Source organism: Mobula hypostoma, chromosome 7 (assembly GCF_963921235.1).
Source record: "Mobula hypostoma chromosome 7, sMobHyp1.1, whole genome shotgun sequence".
NCBI lineage: Eukaryota > Metazoa > Chordata > Chondrichthyes > Myliobatiformes > Myliobatidae > Mobula > Mobula hypostoma.
Window position 1 is genome coordinate 128238942 of NC_086103.1, and position 18257 is coordinate 128257198.

General features: G+C 40.1%; 1 protein-coding gene across 4 annotated transcripts in view; it reads left to right on the forward strand.

The window, feature by feature from the left end:
* tenm4 (teneurin transmembrane protein 4) overlaps positions 1-18257 on the forward strand; it is an 806559-nt gene that overhangs the window by 596985 nt on the left and 191317 nt on the right. For all 4 annotated transcript variants that reach the window (XM_063053966.1, XM_063053965.1, XM_063053964.1 and 1 more), the window contains 3 exons: positions 2670-2884; positions 7544-7757; positions 10722-10823. In XM_063053966.1, coding sequence (XP_062910036.1) covers positions 2670-2884; positions 7544-7757; positions 10722-10823 — 531 coding nt within the window. The remainder of the gene's footprint in view (positions 1-2669; positions 2885-7543; positions 7758-10721; positions 10824-18257) is intronic.

Sequence of the window (18257 nt, forward strand, 5' to 3'; positions counted from 1 at the left end):
AGTTTATAGCTTGCGAAATGAAAGGAGTCTGGTAACTATGCAGCTGCAATTTCATAAGCTGAAATAGAAAAGTGTTGCAAAAAAAACAGGTCTTAAATAGTTGATTAATTTTGGAATTTTAAGTGAGTTTGTGGATACATGAAATCAGATTGATGACTCGGTTTATGATCTAGAAATCGCAGCATAAATTAAGCAGTCACTAAACTGAGTTGTGCAGTGGCTGACGAATATTATGTAGACGGGCATCAGTCATATAGTGTGATTGTGTGGTGGAGAGAGGTGGGGGAAAATGATGGAAATATCAGGAAAATGGGATGCTGGTAGTTTCATCAGGACATGAGGGGGTTGTGGCAATCAGTGAAGGGGGTTGGAATTAAAATGAGCTGGAATGAGAGACAGGCTACATTGTTGAGGGGCTTGAAGGTCACCCCCAGATAAGAGAGTGTAGAGTAAATAGCAAAGTTTAAGGGTACCTACCCTGTAGGAGGATCCATGAGCCAGACCTCATGGCTTTAGACATGCACAGGCAGGCCCCCTTGAAGATTCTGTTCTACACAAGTGGCTCATGCTGAATAAGAAATGAATAGCATCCTGAGTGTTCACTGGGCGCAGTTTCTGTTGTCTGTGGGCCAAATGACATCATACAAGCAGAGGAGTCTGAGAGTGGTGCATGACAGCGAGAAGCTGTCCCACTTTCAGTTGTGTATCATGCAAAAACTATGCACTAATCAGTAGAGTTTCCAGGCTTGCACCTTCAATAACAAAATCCTTAACGCAAAGAAGCATGCGATAAATAGCTGGCAGACTTGGGCCAGCCTCATTCAGGTCGATGGGAGAATGATCTTCACGCGTGTTTGACATGGAAGCTTTTGTGGGAGTGAGTGGTTGAATTCGCCTGGATGGCACACAGCTGCCACATGTAATTTCAGGAATTGTTAAGGAGCACACCTTATCTGCTTGATCTGCCATATGATGGGAACTCGTTGAATGACAGTTCGTGATGGGAACGACTGCAATAAGTGGTCATGCAGATTCCATGATTTATGGCAGGACTGGACACTGGAGTGAGCCTCAATGCCTGATTGGGTACTATGGCAGCAGAAGTGGGAACCCAGCCAAAAATCAATGTGGTTGGGGCCCTGTGAGCTGAGAAAATACAGGCTTTACCTGCAAAATCCAGTAGAATCTAGGCCATATGCAATAAGGAGAAGAATCCATAATTTTTTTCCATGATATAATCTCCAACAGTGGTTCAAGTAAGGACCATCCTTTTAAGTAACTCTCAAATCCCTACTGTTTTAAGGCTTGTTTTCCTAGTCAAGGCCACTGATATTTACCAGTCAATTCTACTCAGTCTAATGTTATAGTCATGATATTAAACAGGAGCTGAATGCTAATTGACATTACAACTGCTAGCCATTTAGTCTCTGTATGTAGATACTGCCAAGGACACAATTTAATTTTCTGTCACACAAGCTCAAACGTATTGGTAGCCTTAGTGCTCAAGTATATCATGGGCTGAAGGGCCTGTACTGTGCCGTAATGTTCTATGTTTTACACCTCAGTTCAATCATGAAGTGCATAAAACATACCCAACATCAATGATTTTTTTCTGCACTAAATCTGCTGAACTCAGATTATTAAATAATTAATTCTCTTTGCATTTAAATCCCCACCTGCTGCATTATTTATATTCTACAATACCAACTCCTAGAATATTTAAAGGAATTTCAAACCATTCAAATGTTGAATTATCACGAGCAAACTCTGCCAGTACTGGTTAAAATAGAACAATTGACATTTGATGCATTACTTGAAGTCAAGTCACTTTTCTTAATGACCACCTATTTGAACAGCAGTTAATGGATCATTTTTATTTCAATTCACAAAAGTAGAGCATGAATATAACCTGTCAAAAGTTACTGCAGTCTTCATTAGAAGGCAGAAGTATATTAAAAAGGAATTTTGCTATTACTTTTGGTTATTGAAAATATACCAACATCAAAATTCAGTTATTTTGCAAATCACAGTTGACGCACAAAATTGCAAAGCAACGGGCAGAGTTAAATATTAGGCTTCAATGTAATTACAGGATTGCTTTTATTCTGGGTCACACATTAGGATGAAAAAGTGAAATCGTATTTGTTTTTGCTAATGTTCTGGACCTGAGTGGTAGATGGTTAATGTTTGAAGCTCTTTTTTCAGTTAAAATGGCATTCTGGGTGCTCTTTACTATGAATCAAAATCAATAACCTGAGATAGAAAGCCATAGGATTGTCCATGATTTAGTGGAGATAAATGTGAGTGAAATAAAGTATAATTTCATTCCTTTGTTAACAACAGCATTAGAATATCACTGTTAACTGAAATAGCTTTTTGTGACAATTTGGCTCAACCTTTTGAAAATCTAAATTGCAAGTTTTTTAACAAAATAAAAGGTATTTGAAATGATTTTAATAGTATCTCAGATTCTAAGATAATTACACTGAGCTGGGTAATAAACACTGCATTTGGCTTTACACTCTACATATTTATGATTTTGCTTTCTCCAACTTTCTCTAATTTTTTCTCTAAATTTGGATTTTTTGTGCAGTTTCCTCCTGCTGATTTTGTTGCAATATTTTTCCCTCATTTAACAAGGAAGTACAATTTTCTTAATATCTTCACAGGAAAAACAGACAATTTAATCCCAGAAGACAGCTACATAGATACAGGAGAAATTGATATTGGGCGGCGTGTTACTCAGAAGATACCACCAGGTCTATTCTGGCGCACTCAAGTGTTCATAGATCATCCAATGTATCTGAAATTCAACGTGTCACTGGGAAAGGATGCACTGGTTGGAATTTATGGTCGACGTGGCCTTCCTCCATCTCACACCCAGGTAAGCACTTTGTACAATGAATGGACTTCTGACACCAGAAGAACTTCAACCATTTAAAAACATGTTATAAGGGCACTTAAGGAGAGGCATTAAATAGTTGTCATACTAGTGAAATCAACAATGAATTAAGAAGGATAGCATGTCATTTAATATTGTTTAAGTAAATTATTTTAGTAGATTTGAAGGCAACTGATCCTTGTACTTTTCCATAAGACCGTAAGATATAGGAGCAGAAGTAGGCCATTCGGCCCATCAGCCCATCCTTATGGAAATCAGTAAGAAAACCGTGGTAATAATTTCAAAAGCATTTCCAGTGTGCAGACAAATTAACATACTAACATTTAACAACAAGGAAAGGTCACAAAATCATTTTCTGTTCATTAATCTACTTTTACATGCCTTGTTTCTCAGAATATCCTGCATTCACCAGAACGTCAGCCCATTTACTTGTGCTGTTTTCTCCAATGGTCTTACCCGCAAAATTATTTCAACTAAAAGTCAACCTTAAAGCCCTAAAAAATGTAAAACTTCATTATGTTTTCTTGGTTAAAATTCCCTTAAATAAGTTAATTGTGTTCCATTGAAGTTAACACTGGAGGAGATTTTCAAGAAATTAACTCCAATTTAATTTTTCACCTTTGTCACCCTGACCTATCACCCCCAAGGTTCGGTAAAAATTCCCGCTCTCCCCTCCTCAGCAGGATCCACCTATCACTTACTAGCTCTGACACCACCCCTCCTTCTATCTATTTTATACTGGCTTTCACCCCTCTATCTTTCATTCCAGATGAAGGGTCTCAACCCAAAACATTGTTTATCCATTTTCTTTCATTGATGCTGCCTTACTCGCTCAGTTCCTCCAGCAATTTGTGTGTTGGTCCAGATTCTCGCAACTGCTGTCTCTTGTGTCTCCACTTTAATTTTGTTTCATACATGCAGAACACAATTTGTTTTTGAACCTCACACATCTACTACACCTGGGACATTTTTCTATTCACCAAGCAGTAAACTTTCTTTGAGCTGAAACTCTTATAATTGGCTTTGCTAGTTAAATAAAACAAGAAATTGTAGTGAGGGTGATAAAATTCCTCTGTGCATCAGGAGAACAAAGTCATAAATCTCATATTAAGGACAAGCTTGTCACATCCCGATATACAGAAAGAACCTCCTCATGTTGGACAAGTTTAAACATGCACAAGCAATTGTGGCTCAACAGTTGAACTCCATCACACTGTTTTAAAGTCAGTATCAGAATCAGAACATTATCTGGGCTAAACATCTAAAACAGAGAAGCAAGATTATGATACAAGCTTATTCTATATTACAAATTAGTGACGTAGATTTACATGGATTTCACTTGCTAGCAAAGTATGTGCCTACAAAAATTCAAATGATGTGAATTTCAGAACTGTCTCTTTTTACGTTATTAGCATTCTGAGAATATAATTTAAGAACCCAGGGACCCAATTCAACTGAAATTGGTATTCTATATGCAAATACTGTGGCATTTTTTTAAAGTAGCTTGCATTCAATTCAAATCAAGCTTCAAGAATTTTTCGGTTTTTAAGTCAAATCATCTAACAACAAGCCCCAGTCATGGACATGCCTATACATGTAGAGACTATCCATTAATGGTGCCCATTTGCCACCCTGGTGAAGGGTTTCAAATTAAGCTAATTCTTTTCAATGCCAGGAAGCCAACATATTTCTTAAGAATATTGGAGTTTCTGCAACAAAACCCATGAACTGACCATGACATTCCAGTCTCTGAGTACTTGCCTGTACTCAATCCATTTACCAGTATCTGGCTGTATCCCATGTTTTCAAGGGCTTATCTAAATACCTCTTAAAGGTTGTTAGTTGCCTGCCCTCTCATAATTGCGTACACGTCAGCCAGATCCTCTTTCAGTCTTCTCCATTCCTAACACAACAGATCTAAGTAAAATTCCCAATCCCAGAAACCATCCTGCTGATTCTGCTCTGCACTTCCTCAGGCACAATCATGTTTTTTCCTTTACTGTAAGGATCAGAACTGTGCAGGGTACACCCACTGTAGCCAAGCTAATGTTGTATATAGTTGCACCATTACCTCTTCACACTTGTATTCTATGCCCAGTTAATAAAGGTAAGTACTCTAATGCCTTCTGACCTCATCAACCTGTTTTTCTGGCTTCATGGATCTTTGGACGAATACGCCAAACAAAGAGCAGTAGATGACAGAACCAGGCCTTTCTGCATACACTGATTGTGTGGAGCATGATGCCATAGTGAACTACCACTCTCTGTGTTAAGAAAAAAACTACTTCTGACATTTCCTTCTAAACTTTCTTCCACTCACCTTAAATGGATATCCTTCCATTCTCTGCATATTCATGTGCCTATTTAAAGACTCTCTGTTCCTCAGTATTCTTAGAGTCATTCTATGCACTGTGTATATCCTATAGACTTACTATGCATTGTGTATATCATATAGCCCTCCTATGCGTTGTGTATATCCTATAGTTCTTCTGTGCACTGTGTATGTCCTATAGCTCTCCTATGCGCTGTGTATATCCTATAGCCCTCCTATGCGCTGTGTATATCCTATAGTCTTCCTATGCATTGCATATATCCTATAGTCCTCCTATGCACTGTGTATATCCTATAGTCTTCCTATGTATTGCATATATCTTATAGTCCTCCTATGCACTGAATTTCCTTTATTGGATGGTAAGGCTGACAAAACTCTTGAGTTCTACCAGCTTACAAATTTGGTCTCAATTTCAAATGTTTTTACATGTCACTGACATTCAGAAACCTATAAAACCTATTAAGAAATAAAATGCAAAATATCTGAAGCAATATATTTTAAAAACCTAAAATGAATTGAAATATTTAAAAATAGGTTAAATAAACTTTGAACAAGACTCTATAAAAATATAAAAGGAAGAAAACAATTTTTTTGCCTTTCTTTGCTAGAGCCATCCAATCCCTTTGAAGTGAATAAGGTCATGGATCCTGTAACAGGTCTAACCTAAAACAGGATTGTAATTTTCCCACGGCAAACTCTAGGGAAATTCAGCAGTACTCCACAGAGAGTATCATGATGGTAGGCAGTAAAATATGAATCACCAGCTATTGGTAAGTTTGGGACTACAGTATTTAACTAAGTAAGTGTAAATATAGAGGATCATTGTCAGTGCAATAGATACATATAATGTAATTATAAGCATATTTTATGGTGAAACAATTTTCAGCTATGGTAATCAACTTAAAGTCATCTCTTTTTCATGAGAACTTTTCTTTTAATCATTAATTTGGTCGGCTGATTAAACTGATTTGGTGTTATGCAAAAGAGTTTGAGTCCCAACCCCATGAAAATATATTTTTGAAAACAAGCGTAATTTTGGATATAATTTAAACTAGAATCAGCAATTTCCTCAAATCAGGAACCTTTGTTCAACACTGTGCCTTAAATCATTTCACTTCAAGTCAGTTTGTGAGCTTTAAAAATGTAGTGAAACTGCATTTTAAGGCAAAATAGAATTATGTAGGTTCTGTACTACACTGGCCCAGAACAGTGTTTACAGTAACCTGAAAAGAAATGATGCCTAGTTTAAGAATTCAAGCTAGATCACTGAAATAAAATTAATAGGATAGATTGAATGGAATAAAAGCACCTTAGGCAAGGGAATGGGCTGATTTTGAACATTAACCATTGTCTTGAACCAACCACTGAGCAATGCCACTTTCTTGTAGCGTTTGTACAAACATTGATGTTATAGGGTAGGAAACAGCTGGATATTGATGTATCACACATAAAAGTTGCTGGTGAACGCAGCAGGCCAGGCAGCATCTCTAGGAAGAGGTGCAGTTGACGTTTCAGGCTGAGACCCTTCGTCAGGACTAACTGAAGGAAGAGTGAGTAAGGGATTTGAAAGCTGGAGGGGGAGGGGGAGATGCAAAATGATAGGAGAAGACAGGAGGGGGAGGGATGGAGCCAAGAGCTGGACAGGTAATAGGCAAAAGGAATACGAGAGGATCATGGGACAGGAGGTCCGGGAAGAAAGACGGCGGGGGGGGGGAACCCAGAGGATGGGCAAGGGGTATATTCAGAGGGACAGAGGGAGAAAAAGGAGAGTGAGAGAAAGAATGTGTGCATAAAAATAAGTAACAGATGGGGTACGAGGGGGAGGTGGGGCATTAGCGGAAGTTAGAGAAGTCGATGTTCATGCCATCAGGTTGGAGGCTACCCAGACGGAATATAAGGTGTTGTTCCTCCAACCTGAGTGTGGCTTCATCTTTACAGTAGAGGAGGCCATGGATAGACATATCAGAATGGGAATGGGATGTGGAATTAAAATGTGTGGCCACTGGGAGATACTGCTTTCTCTGGCGGACAGAGCGTAGGTGTTCGGCAAAGCGGTCTCCCAGTCTGCATCGGGTCTCGCCAATATATAAAAGGCCACATCGGGAGCACCGGACGCAGTATATCACTCCAGCCGACTCACAGGTGAAGTGTTGCCTCACCTGGAAGGACTGTTTGGGGCCCTGAATGGTGGTAAGGGAGGAAGTGTAAGGGCATGTGTAGCACTTGTTCTGCTTAAACGGATAAGTGATGTATACTGTGGTGATTGTACAGCAATTAAATCAGAACGTTTTGCCATTCTTTTCTGCTAGTTTGGATTTGTGGAGTTATTGGATGGTAGAAGATTGATAGCACAGGAAATGAGAAGTCTGGAGGGATACCAGCAACACCAACAGAGGGTCCTGGTCCCTCTGACAAATCGTGAGACGGGATTCATCAGATATCTGGATTCTGGAATCTGGCATTTAGCTTTGTACAATGACGGGAAGCAGATGGAGCAGGTCTCCTTTATAACCACTGCCATAGGTAAGTTCTTACTGAAACCTGATGGCAATGAGATAAAAATATTTAAAAGTTACAAAAGTTATTGATTGTGGTTATTACTTGCTTTTTTTTTTAAAAAAGCATTATGTACATGACTCATCATTCAAAGAAAAGGATTTGGAATCAACTCTGCCATTACAGGACTTAGAGAGCCTCCTAAGTTGGACAAGGGCAAAGTGCCTATTTTAACATATTAATTCTTAAAATATAACCATTCCATTTCATGTTTATTTTATAATAATCTCCTTTGACCATTATTTGTAAGGGTTTTAAGTTTGAACTGAATATAGAAACACTCCTATTTTAGCTTAACATTAAAGCATATTCTTAATTTTTTTAAGTCTGCATTAATTTATCTATTTTAAACTGTTGTGTTAATCTCAAAATATTATTTGAGGATCTATACGTTATTATAGCCTTCCCAAACAGCTTTTAGATGGGATACTGAATCAAGCTTCTACATGCCTCTTTTGGTGAATACGATACCATGGCATAATTTCAAAAGAGAGGAGTGGATGTTTCTCCCATGATTGACCCAATATTTAGCATCCATGCTACATCATTAAATCTAATGGTCTGGTTATTTTGACATTGCTGTTTTTGTCAGAACTTTCTATGCATAAATTGCTTTCCTACATTAGCACAGTAACTACACTTAATGAGGGCATTAATTTGAAAGCTTTGGGAAAGCCTAATAAGGTTGTGAAAGGTTGCATTTTTAAACAGCAATTTTAATTTTGTGTTCAGCTCAACTAAAATTTAAACCATATTGTCAAAGTGCCTTTCCATTCCTGCATTGCCACAGGATCTTAATGCTGTAATCCCCTCTCCACAGCACTGTAGAAGTACCTTCAATGTCACACCTGCATTGTTGAGGAATGTGGCTCACCACCTCTTGAGTTAAAATTCCGAATTTTCTCCTTTCTGTATGCAAATTTAACATACAGATTTGTTTGGATTCTGACTCTGATGTGAAACTCTTTCCTTGTTAATGGACCTTTTTATTCATCTGAGACTAATGTAATTTTGGGAAAGATATAATTATCCCATTACTGTAAAACAGTAATTCTCTCTGTTGAAACTGTCTAATAAGAAAGGACTTGTGCACAATACCTTGTTCTGTGAATTACCTTTGAGACCTACCTGAATGCAAGGTGATTTACACTCCCTGTGTTCGTTTATTGTCTTGTAGACAAATCCCTGGACCAACGTTTAGAACTTTCCTAATCACACTTCCAGCAAACTTCTTTGGAGATTAGTTCCCTAGAGAATGGTAGTTCTGATGACATTACACAATAAGTATACTCTGTCCACAGCTGGTGGTCTCTCAGCGGCTTGCTCTGAAACTATTGGTGCTGTAATAGAGCATAAGAAATGTTTAGTTTCAAAAAATAATTGATTACCTGTAGATTCTACAGAATTCATCTTCTAACTCGTCAACTAATTTTATAGAATGGGACTCTGGGAAATAACTGGCCTACTTTCAGTCTCTAAACTGAGTTAGTTCCCTGTTGGAATAATAGGCTTCTCTGTGCTCCTCTAAACAAAACTTTAATAACTGTGTGGGGACTGTTACATCAACATTCCTTTCCATACACTGAAGTAGTGCATGTCAAAGGAAGTGATAAACAAGTAGGAAAGTATTGAAGACTGGCAACTCTAATCTGAAAAAGCAAACTTAAAATTTCAGTCAGATTTCTGGGAGCTTAACAAATCTTAATATTTTATTGGCCTGAATTTTATCCCTAAAAATAAAGATGAGGCAACTTTCATTGATTGCTTTTTAGGCATAAATCCCACCACTCACACAGGTACCGTTAAACATGGCAACAAAGAAGAACACCCCCTGCTCCCCACGTTTCACTACTTTAGTACACCTGCCAAAAGACATGTTTCTGAAACAAATTGAAGGTGTTGCACTTGCCAATCGAATCTGCATTAAACTCACCAAGAGCTATTCTTGGTCTAAGTGGATATTTAACAGTGATTGTCTTAGCATTCTGCCTGGCATGGAAATTAATTATTACAGGTTTGAGTAAAAATCTTTACTGTCTTATTTCCTGTCAGATTTTTTTCTCTAATTCATTACTTAGACAGTTTTCCCCCTCTAGCCCTCTTATTCCTTTAAATCCCAAGTTTACTATTTACTTTGGTATGTTACTTTGCAATGACTTAGCTATTAAAATCAATGCTGATCCAGACCGTAAAGGATCCATTCAGAATTCAGCAGTCCATTGAGTTGAAGAGACATACTTTTGATTGATCTTCGCACTCAGGTATTGGATTCTCTGTTGAGACTATGTGCCTCTTTGTTTGTCTGTAGTCCTCATAACTTACAAAGCATATGGACAAACTATGAGGAAAGGTATTAAATGACTGGCACTCTTCATTGAAAGCCACAGCCATTGTTTCTCCGCAGTTCTGTGTCACCCTTTTGTTAAATAATATTTTAAATAGAAATCTATGTTTCCATTTGACATTTCACTTACATCAGCACCTTCATCCGTTTGAGATCAAGTTAATATTAAGTTCTGGAGTTTTTTTTTGCAGGTGTGATTCAATAGCTCTTGTAGTCAGTATCCAAATAGCCTATTGTCCCACTGTGACCCCCTTAACCTACAGCCCGCAGCTCGCACCCTGCACCATCCTGAACCTGAAACCAGAATGTTACAGCTCTGTTGAGTTTTTGGATAAAAAAGTGACATGCTTCCCCACAGCAGTGCACTTGCATTGGTCAGTCATAAGCAGACATAACAAGTTCTAGTGAAACAGACAGAAGTCTCAAGTGATCCACCTCTGCAGGAGGGAATTGCATCGGCAAAAGGCAAAGTAAAAAACATAAACTTTTTTAAAAAGGGGAATGTATGTTTTAAAGTATTGCACCTTACTAATGTTTGTCTAGATTAAGAAAATCTAATGTCAACCTATGATTTCACTTCCTCTCAGAACCTGCAGATGAATGTCCAGCTAATTGTTACGGGAATGGAGAGTGTATTTCAGGAACATGCCATTGCTTTCTCGGTTACATTGGACCAGATTGTGCACGAGGTAATAGCTTCCTTTTATTGTGGTAGTGGTCAGTCTCAATTAAATTTGTAGTCTTCATAGAAAAATAAATAATCCATTGATTCTACCCTGAATATGTGTAAATGTAGAAAATGGTAACAATTTACAATGAGCAAAAATGTTGGTGCTGGACAGATAGCACACAGAATTGGCTTTGAAATTGGATTTCTTAGTGTAGTGCACATGGCCAACACCTGTAAGGCCAATGGCAGGAACGTGAAGTCTGAACCTATCAGGTGCAATTGCTTATTATAGTGTGATGTGGATTCCAGTGGGAAAACAAAGTATAGTTGGCCTAGCGAAGGACATTGAGGATTGACTGCCCCGTGCCTCCAAACATCATTTGTAACCAGATGGGAAAACAAGAGACCACAACAAACAATTTGCTGGAGAAACCTTTAACCTACTCTAAGATCAATCTCACACTTCATTCCTTTTTTCATTCCTCCATATGCCCATCTAAGAGTCTCTTAAATATATCCCTTATACATCTGCCTCTACCTCCACCCCTGGCGGCTCGTTCTGTGCACCTACCATTTTGTGTAAAAAAAAAACCTACCTCTGACATTCCCCACCATACTTTTTTCCATTTACCTTAAAAGTACTGTACTTAGCCATTTCTGCCTTTGAAAAAGCTCCCTGGCTGTCCACTATATCTATTTCTCTTATCATCTTGTCTACCTCTATCAAGTTACCACTTCAAAAGAGAAAAGGTCAAGCCCTCATCCTGCTCACTCTTCTCTGCACTCCGCATTCTTCTTATAATAAGGCAAACTGAACTAAACACAATATTCCAAGTGTGATCCAAGCAGTTTTATAGTGCTGCAACATTACCAGCTGCTCATGAACTCAGTCCCTTGACTAATGAAAGCCCATGCACCATACACCTTCTTAACCACCCTACCAACTTGCAGTGCAATCTTGAGAGATTAATGGATGTGTACCCCTTTATTGCTCCCCACTGCTAAGAAACTTGCCCTGTACTCTGACTTCCAGTTCAACCTTCCAAAGTGAATCACTCCACTCTTTTCCAGATTGAACTCCATTTGCTACTTCTCAGTCCAGCTCTACATTCTATCAATGACCCGTTGTAACCAACAACAACTTTCTACACTATCCACAACTCCACAAAGAACTAAGACACCCTTTCACTTCCTCATCCAAGTCATTTATAAACATCACAAAGAGCAGAGGTCCCTGCACAGATCCCTGAGGAACACCACAGGTTACCAACCTCCAGGTAGAATACACCACACTCTGCCCTCTGTGGGCAAGCCAATTTTGAATCCACACAGCCAAGTTTACCTCTACCCAAAGCCTCTCGCCTTTCTGAATGAAATTACCAAGGGAAACCTTGTCAAGTGCATTACTAAAATCCGTATACACCACACCCACTGCTCTACCTTCATCAATATGTTTTGCCACTTGCCCAAAGAATTTAGTCAGGCTCATGCAGCACAACCTGATGCTCAAATGCCACGCTGACTAGCCCTAATCATACTATGCTTCTCCAAATGCTTGTAAATCCTGTCTCTAAGAATCCTCTCCAATAGTTTGCCTACCACCAACATGACACTCACTGGTCTATAATTCCCAGGGAGATCCTCATTACTTTTCCTCACCAAAAGAATAACAATTGCCACCTTCCAATCTTCTGATACTACCCCTGTGGCCAGTGAGGGTGCAAAGATCATTGCCAAAGGCACAGCAATCTCTTCTGCTGCTTACTACAGTAACCTGAGGTATATCCTCCCAACCATAGGGACTTATCTATCCTGATGTTTTTCAAATGTTCCAACGGCCTTCTTTCTTAACGTTTGCATTTTTCCACTCTGTTTTCCACCAACCTCACATTCGTCAAGATCCCGCTCCTTGGTGAATACTGAAGCAAAGTATTCATTAAGGATCTCCTCTACCTCCTCCAACTCCAGGCATGTTTCCTCTTTGATCCCTGATTGGTCCTACCCTCACTCTAGTTATCTTCCTGTTGTTCTTGTACATATAGAATGCCTTGGGTGTTTTCGTAATCCTGGTTGCCAAGGCTTTCTCATATCCTGTTCTAGCTCTCCTGAGTCCCTTCCTGGTTGCCTTGTAACTCCTAGCCTCCACCTGTCCTCACTGAAGCCTCTTGAGCCAAAGTCTCCGTTCCCCACTCTAACTTTATCCACTCACACCATGACCACAGTTCTACAATGGCCACTCTGCTTGAACCTAACTCTTTATTGGCCGTTGCTTAAGTGCCTATACCCCAAACAATCTCGAGCTCTGCAGAAAGTCCCAACAGGCCCCACTCACTTTTTAAGTCTGGTGCTACACTCCACAAGTGGGTGGACAAAACTGTCAATATTGAGGGGGGGATCTGATTGAAACGTATAAAATCCTAAAGGGATTGGACAGGCTAGATGCAGGAAGATTGTTCCTGATGTTGGGGAAGTCCAGAACGAGGGATCAGAGTTTGAGGTTAAAGGGGAAGCCTTTTAGGACCGAGATTAGGAAAAACTTCTTCACACAGAGAGTGGTGAATCTGTGGAATTCTCTGCCACAGGAAACAGTTGAGGCCAGTTCATTGGCTATATTTAAGAGGGCGTTAGATATGGCCCTTGTGGCTAAAGGGATCGGGGGTATGGAGGGAAGGCTGGTACAGGGTTCTGAGTTGGATGATCAGCCATGATCATACTGAATGGCGGTGCAGGCTCAAAGGGCCGAATGACCTACTCCTGCACCTATTTTCTATGTTTCTATGTTTCTAATATAGTGGGTCTAAACCCTGCATCAGGACTGAGAGTGGAGACAATACACAGCCAGTAAAAATGGAGGAAGGGGAGTAGAGTGACAGTGGTTGTGGTGATTGGTGGTCTGTCAGAGGAGGGTGCAAAGGATGATGGGCAGATCAAGCTGCATATGGGAGGGGAAGTGGTGATTTGGGGGGACAGAGACCGATAGATGATAGATGGAGGCAGACAAACAAGGCAGATCATAAAAACAAGAACGTCTGCGGATGCTGAAAATCCAAAGCAACACACACAAAATACTGGAGGAACTCAGCAGGTCTGACAGCATCCATGGAAATTAAAAACAGTTGATGACTCGGACCAAGCCCCTCCTTCAAGACTGAAATAGCAGATGGAGCCAGGTGTGGGGTGGTGGGGAAGGTGAAGGGAGAGGTGGCTGCTGGAAGGGAGAGGTGGTAACATGAAGGCAGCCCATGTTGAAATCTGGTATAATAGAGAGGAAGTAATGGAAACCATCGGGGAGAGTTGAAAGGCAGGTGGGATGAGGACCGGATGGCAGGAGGGCTGCTGGCTAATATGTGTGGCAAGTAAGTCGAGGGAATCAGAAAGAGGAGGGAAGTGGAAAAGGATGAAGGAGGACTGGAGGGGAAAAAGAGTTTGGGAATGTGACAAAAATAGAGAGTGTGGGGCCATCAGGGACAGAGATGAGGGTTATCTCAAATTGGGAAATTCAATGCTCATACCATTGGGTTGTGGGTACCAAGACAGAATATGAGATATTGTTCCATTTGTGCTGGGCCTCATCCTGGTATTGGAGAAGTAATTTGTAAACAGACAGAGCACTCTGATTCCTGCCAACTACACAAGAGAGTTTACAAAAAAAGGTATAAACTTATCTTTTAGAAAGCAACCTTTGGCTTCCTTTCCAAGAAAATATTTTCTTGTAAACAAAAATGCCTGCTGCTTGTTCCAGCTTATTAATTGAGAATCAAACTGATCAGCACTGAGCTGTATTCTCCAGTGATTTCTTCACTGTTATTGAACTTTGAACATATTGGCAAAAGAGTCATCTCCAGTCACCCACATTAAACACACAAAATACCACTGACTACACAGTGTGCTCTATTTCTATTGACGGCAAAAGAACCTGATCTTGCCCTTATTCAATTACGTTACAGCAGCTGAGAAGGACAATTTTCTGTTTTCAAAGTAAAGGATGACACATTGCTTCATTTTAAATCTGAACGCAGGTGAATTTTATATTAAATGAAATTTAAAATGTTTGGCGTTAATGCCAGGAATAAGTATCATAAGTAGGTTGGAAACATAATTGTCTGTATTTTTGAGGCATTTCGTACAAGCAGCAAATGCAAAATGGAATTCATTTAATTTGGCATCATGGTTAGCACAGATATTGTGGGTCAAATGGCTGAATCTGTGTTGTATTTTCTTTGATCTATGTTCTACAAACTATGAAAGATAGCTTTTGCACAGATTCAGCCATTGCCTTTGCAGGACAACTAATTCCCATTCGGAAGGTATCTGAAATTAAGCTGAAGCAATACTTATGGCCCATTTGTTAGTCCATCCATTGGATGGGATAAATTATGAATGCGGGAGGTGCAAACAGGCTGTAAGCTGTTCAGGTGTAGAAAATACATTGCATAGTCAATGCTCATAGATTGTCCTTCTTCAAACTCATTAGCTCTTTCCGAACTATCCTCAAGCTATATTTAAATGGTTCAATTCTGAGCTTACTCACTTTTTGCCAGTAAAATTAAAAAAAACATGCTTCAACGTGCCTCCAATAGATTAAAGTTTATTATAACATAGAAACATAGAAAATAGGTGAAGGAGTAGGCCATCGGCACTTCGAGCCTGCACCGCCATTCAGTATGATCATGGATGACCATCCAACTCAGAACCCTGTACCACCCTTCCCTCCATACCCCCTGATCCCTTTAGCCACAAGGGCCATATCTAACTCCCTCTTAAATATAGCCAATGAGCTGGCCTCAACTGTTTCCTGTGGCAGAGAATTCCACAGATTCACCACTCTCTGTGTGAAGAAGTTTTTCCTAATCTTGGTCCTAAAAGGCTTCCCCTTTATCCTCAAACTGTGACCCCTCGTTCTGGACTTCCCCAACATCAGGAACAATCTTCCTGCATCTAGCCTGTCCAATCCCTTTAGGATTTAATGTGTTTCAATAAGATCCCCGCTCAATCTTCTAAATTCCAACGAGTATAAGCCTAGTCGATCCAGTCTTTCATCATATGAAAGTCCTGCCATCCCAGGAATCAATCTGGTGAACCTTCTTTGTACTCCCTCTATGGCAAGGATGTCTTTCCTCAGATTAGGGGACCAAAACTGCACACAATACTCCAGATGTGCTCTCACCAAGGCCTTGTACAACTGCAGTAGTACCTCCCTGCTCCTGTACTCGAATCCTCTTGCTATAAATGCCAGCATACCATTCACCTTTTTCACCGCCTGCTGTACCTGCATGCCCACTTTCAATGACTGGTGTATAATGACACCCAGGTCTCGTTGCACCTTCCCTTTTCTTAATCGGCCACTATTCAGATAATAATCTGTTTTCCTGTTTTTGCCACCAAAGTGGATAACCTCACATTTATCCACATTAAATTGCATCTGCCATGAATTTGCCTACTCACCTAACCTATCCAAGTCACCCTGCATCCTCTTAGCATCCTCCTCACAGCTAACACTGCCGCCCAACTTCGTGTCATCCGCAAACTTGGAGATGCTGCATTTAATTCCCTCGTCTAAGTCATTAATATATTTTGTAAACAACTGGGGTCCCAGCTCTGAGTCTTGTGGTACCCCACTAGTCACTGCCTGCCATTCTGAAAAGGTCCTGTTTATTCCCACTCTTTGCTTCCTGTCTGCCAACCAATTCTCTCTCCACATCAATACCTTACCCCCAATACCGTGTGCTTTAAGTATGCACACTAATTTCCTGTGTGGGACCTTGTCAAAAGCCTTTTGAAAATCCAAATATACCACATCCACTGGTTCTCCCCTATCCACTCTACTAGTTACATTCTCAAAAAATTTTACGAGATTCGTCAGACATGATTTTCCTTTCACAAATCCATGCTGACTTTGTCCGATGATTTCACTGCTTTCCAAATGAGCTGTTATCACATCTTTGATAACTGACTCTAGCATTTTCCCCACCACCGATGTTAGGCTAACCGGTCTATAATTCCCCGGTTTCTCTCTCCCTCCGTTTTTAAAAAGCGCGATTACATTAGCCAGCCTCCAATCCTCAGGAACTAGTCCAGAATCTAAAGAGTTTTGAAAAATTATTACTAATGCATCCACTATTTCTTGGGCTACTTCCTTAAGCACTCTGGGATGCAGACTATCTGGCCCTGGGGATTTATCTGCCTTTAATCCCTTCAATTTACCTAAAACCACTTCCCTACTAACATGTATTTCCCTCAGTTCCTCCATCTCACTGGACCCTCTGTCCCCTACTATTTCTGGAAGATTATTTATGTCCTCCTTAGTGAAGGCAGAACCAAAGTAGTTGTTCAATTGGTCTTCCGTGTCCTTTCTCCCCATAACCAGTTCACCTGTTACTGTCTGTTGGGGACCTACATTTGTCTTAACCAATCTTTTTCTTTTCACATATCTATAAAAGCTTTTACAGTCAGTTTTTATGTTCCCTGCCAGTTTTCTGTCATAATCTTTTTTCCCCTTCGTAATTAAGCCCTTTGCCCTCCTCTGCTGGGCTCTGAGTTTCTCCCAGTCCTCAGGTGAGCCACTTTTTCTGGCTAATTTGTATGCTTCTCCTTTGGAATTGATACTATCCCTAATTTCCCTTGTCAGCCACGGGTGCACTACCTTCCTTGATTTATTCTTTTGCCGAACTGGGATGAACAATTGTTGTAGTTCATCCATGCGATCTTTAAATGCTTGCCATTGCATATCCATCGTCAACCCTTTAAGTGTCATTTGCCAGTCTATCTTAGCTAATTCACGTCTCATACCTTCAAAGTTACCCTTCTTTAAGTTCAGAACCTTTGTTTCTGAATTAACTCTGTCACTCTCCATCTTAATGAAGAATTCCACCATATTATGGTCACTCTTACCCAAGGGGCCTCTCACGACAAGATTGCTAATTAACCCTTCCTCATTGCTCAATACCCAGTCTAGAATAGCCTGCTCTCTAGTTGGTTCCTCGACATGGTGGTTCAAAAAACCATCCCGCATACATTCCAAGAAATCCTCTTCCTCCGCACCCTTCCCAATTTGGTTCACCCACTCTATACGTAGATTGAAGTCACCCATTATAACTGCTGTTCCTTTATTGCACACGTTTCTAATTTCCTGTTTAATACCATCCCCAACCTCACTACTACTGTTAGGTGGCCTATACACAACACCCACCAGTGTTTTCTGCCCCTTAGTGTTATGCAGCTCTACCCATATCAATTCCACATCCTCCTGGCTAATGTCCTTCCTTTCTATAGCGTTAATCTTCTCTCTAACCAGCAATGCTACCCCACCTCCTTTTCTTTCATGTCTATCCCTCCTGAATATTGAATATCCCTGAATGTTGAACTCCCATCCTTGGTCACCCTGGAGTCATGTCTCTGTGATCCCAACTATATCATATTCATTAATAACAATCTGCACTTTTAATTCATCCAC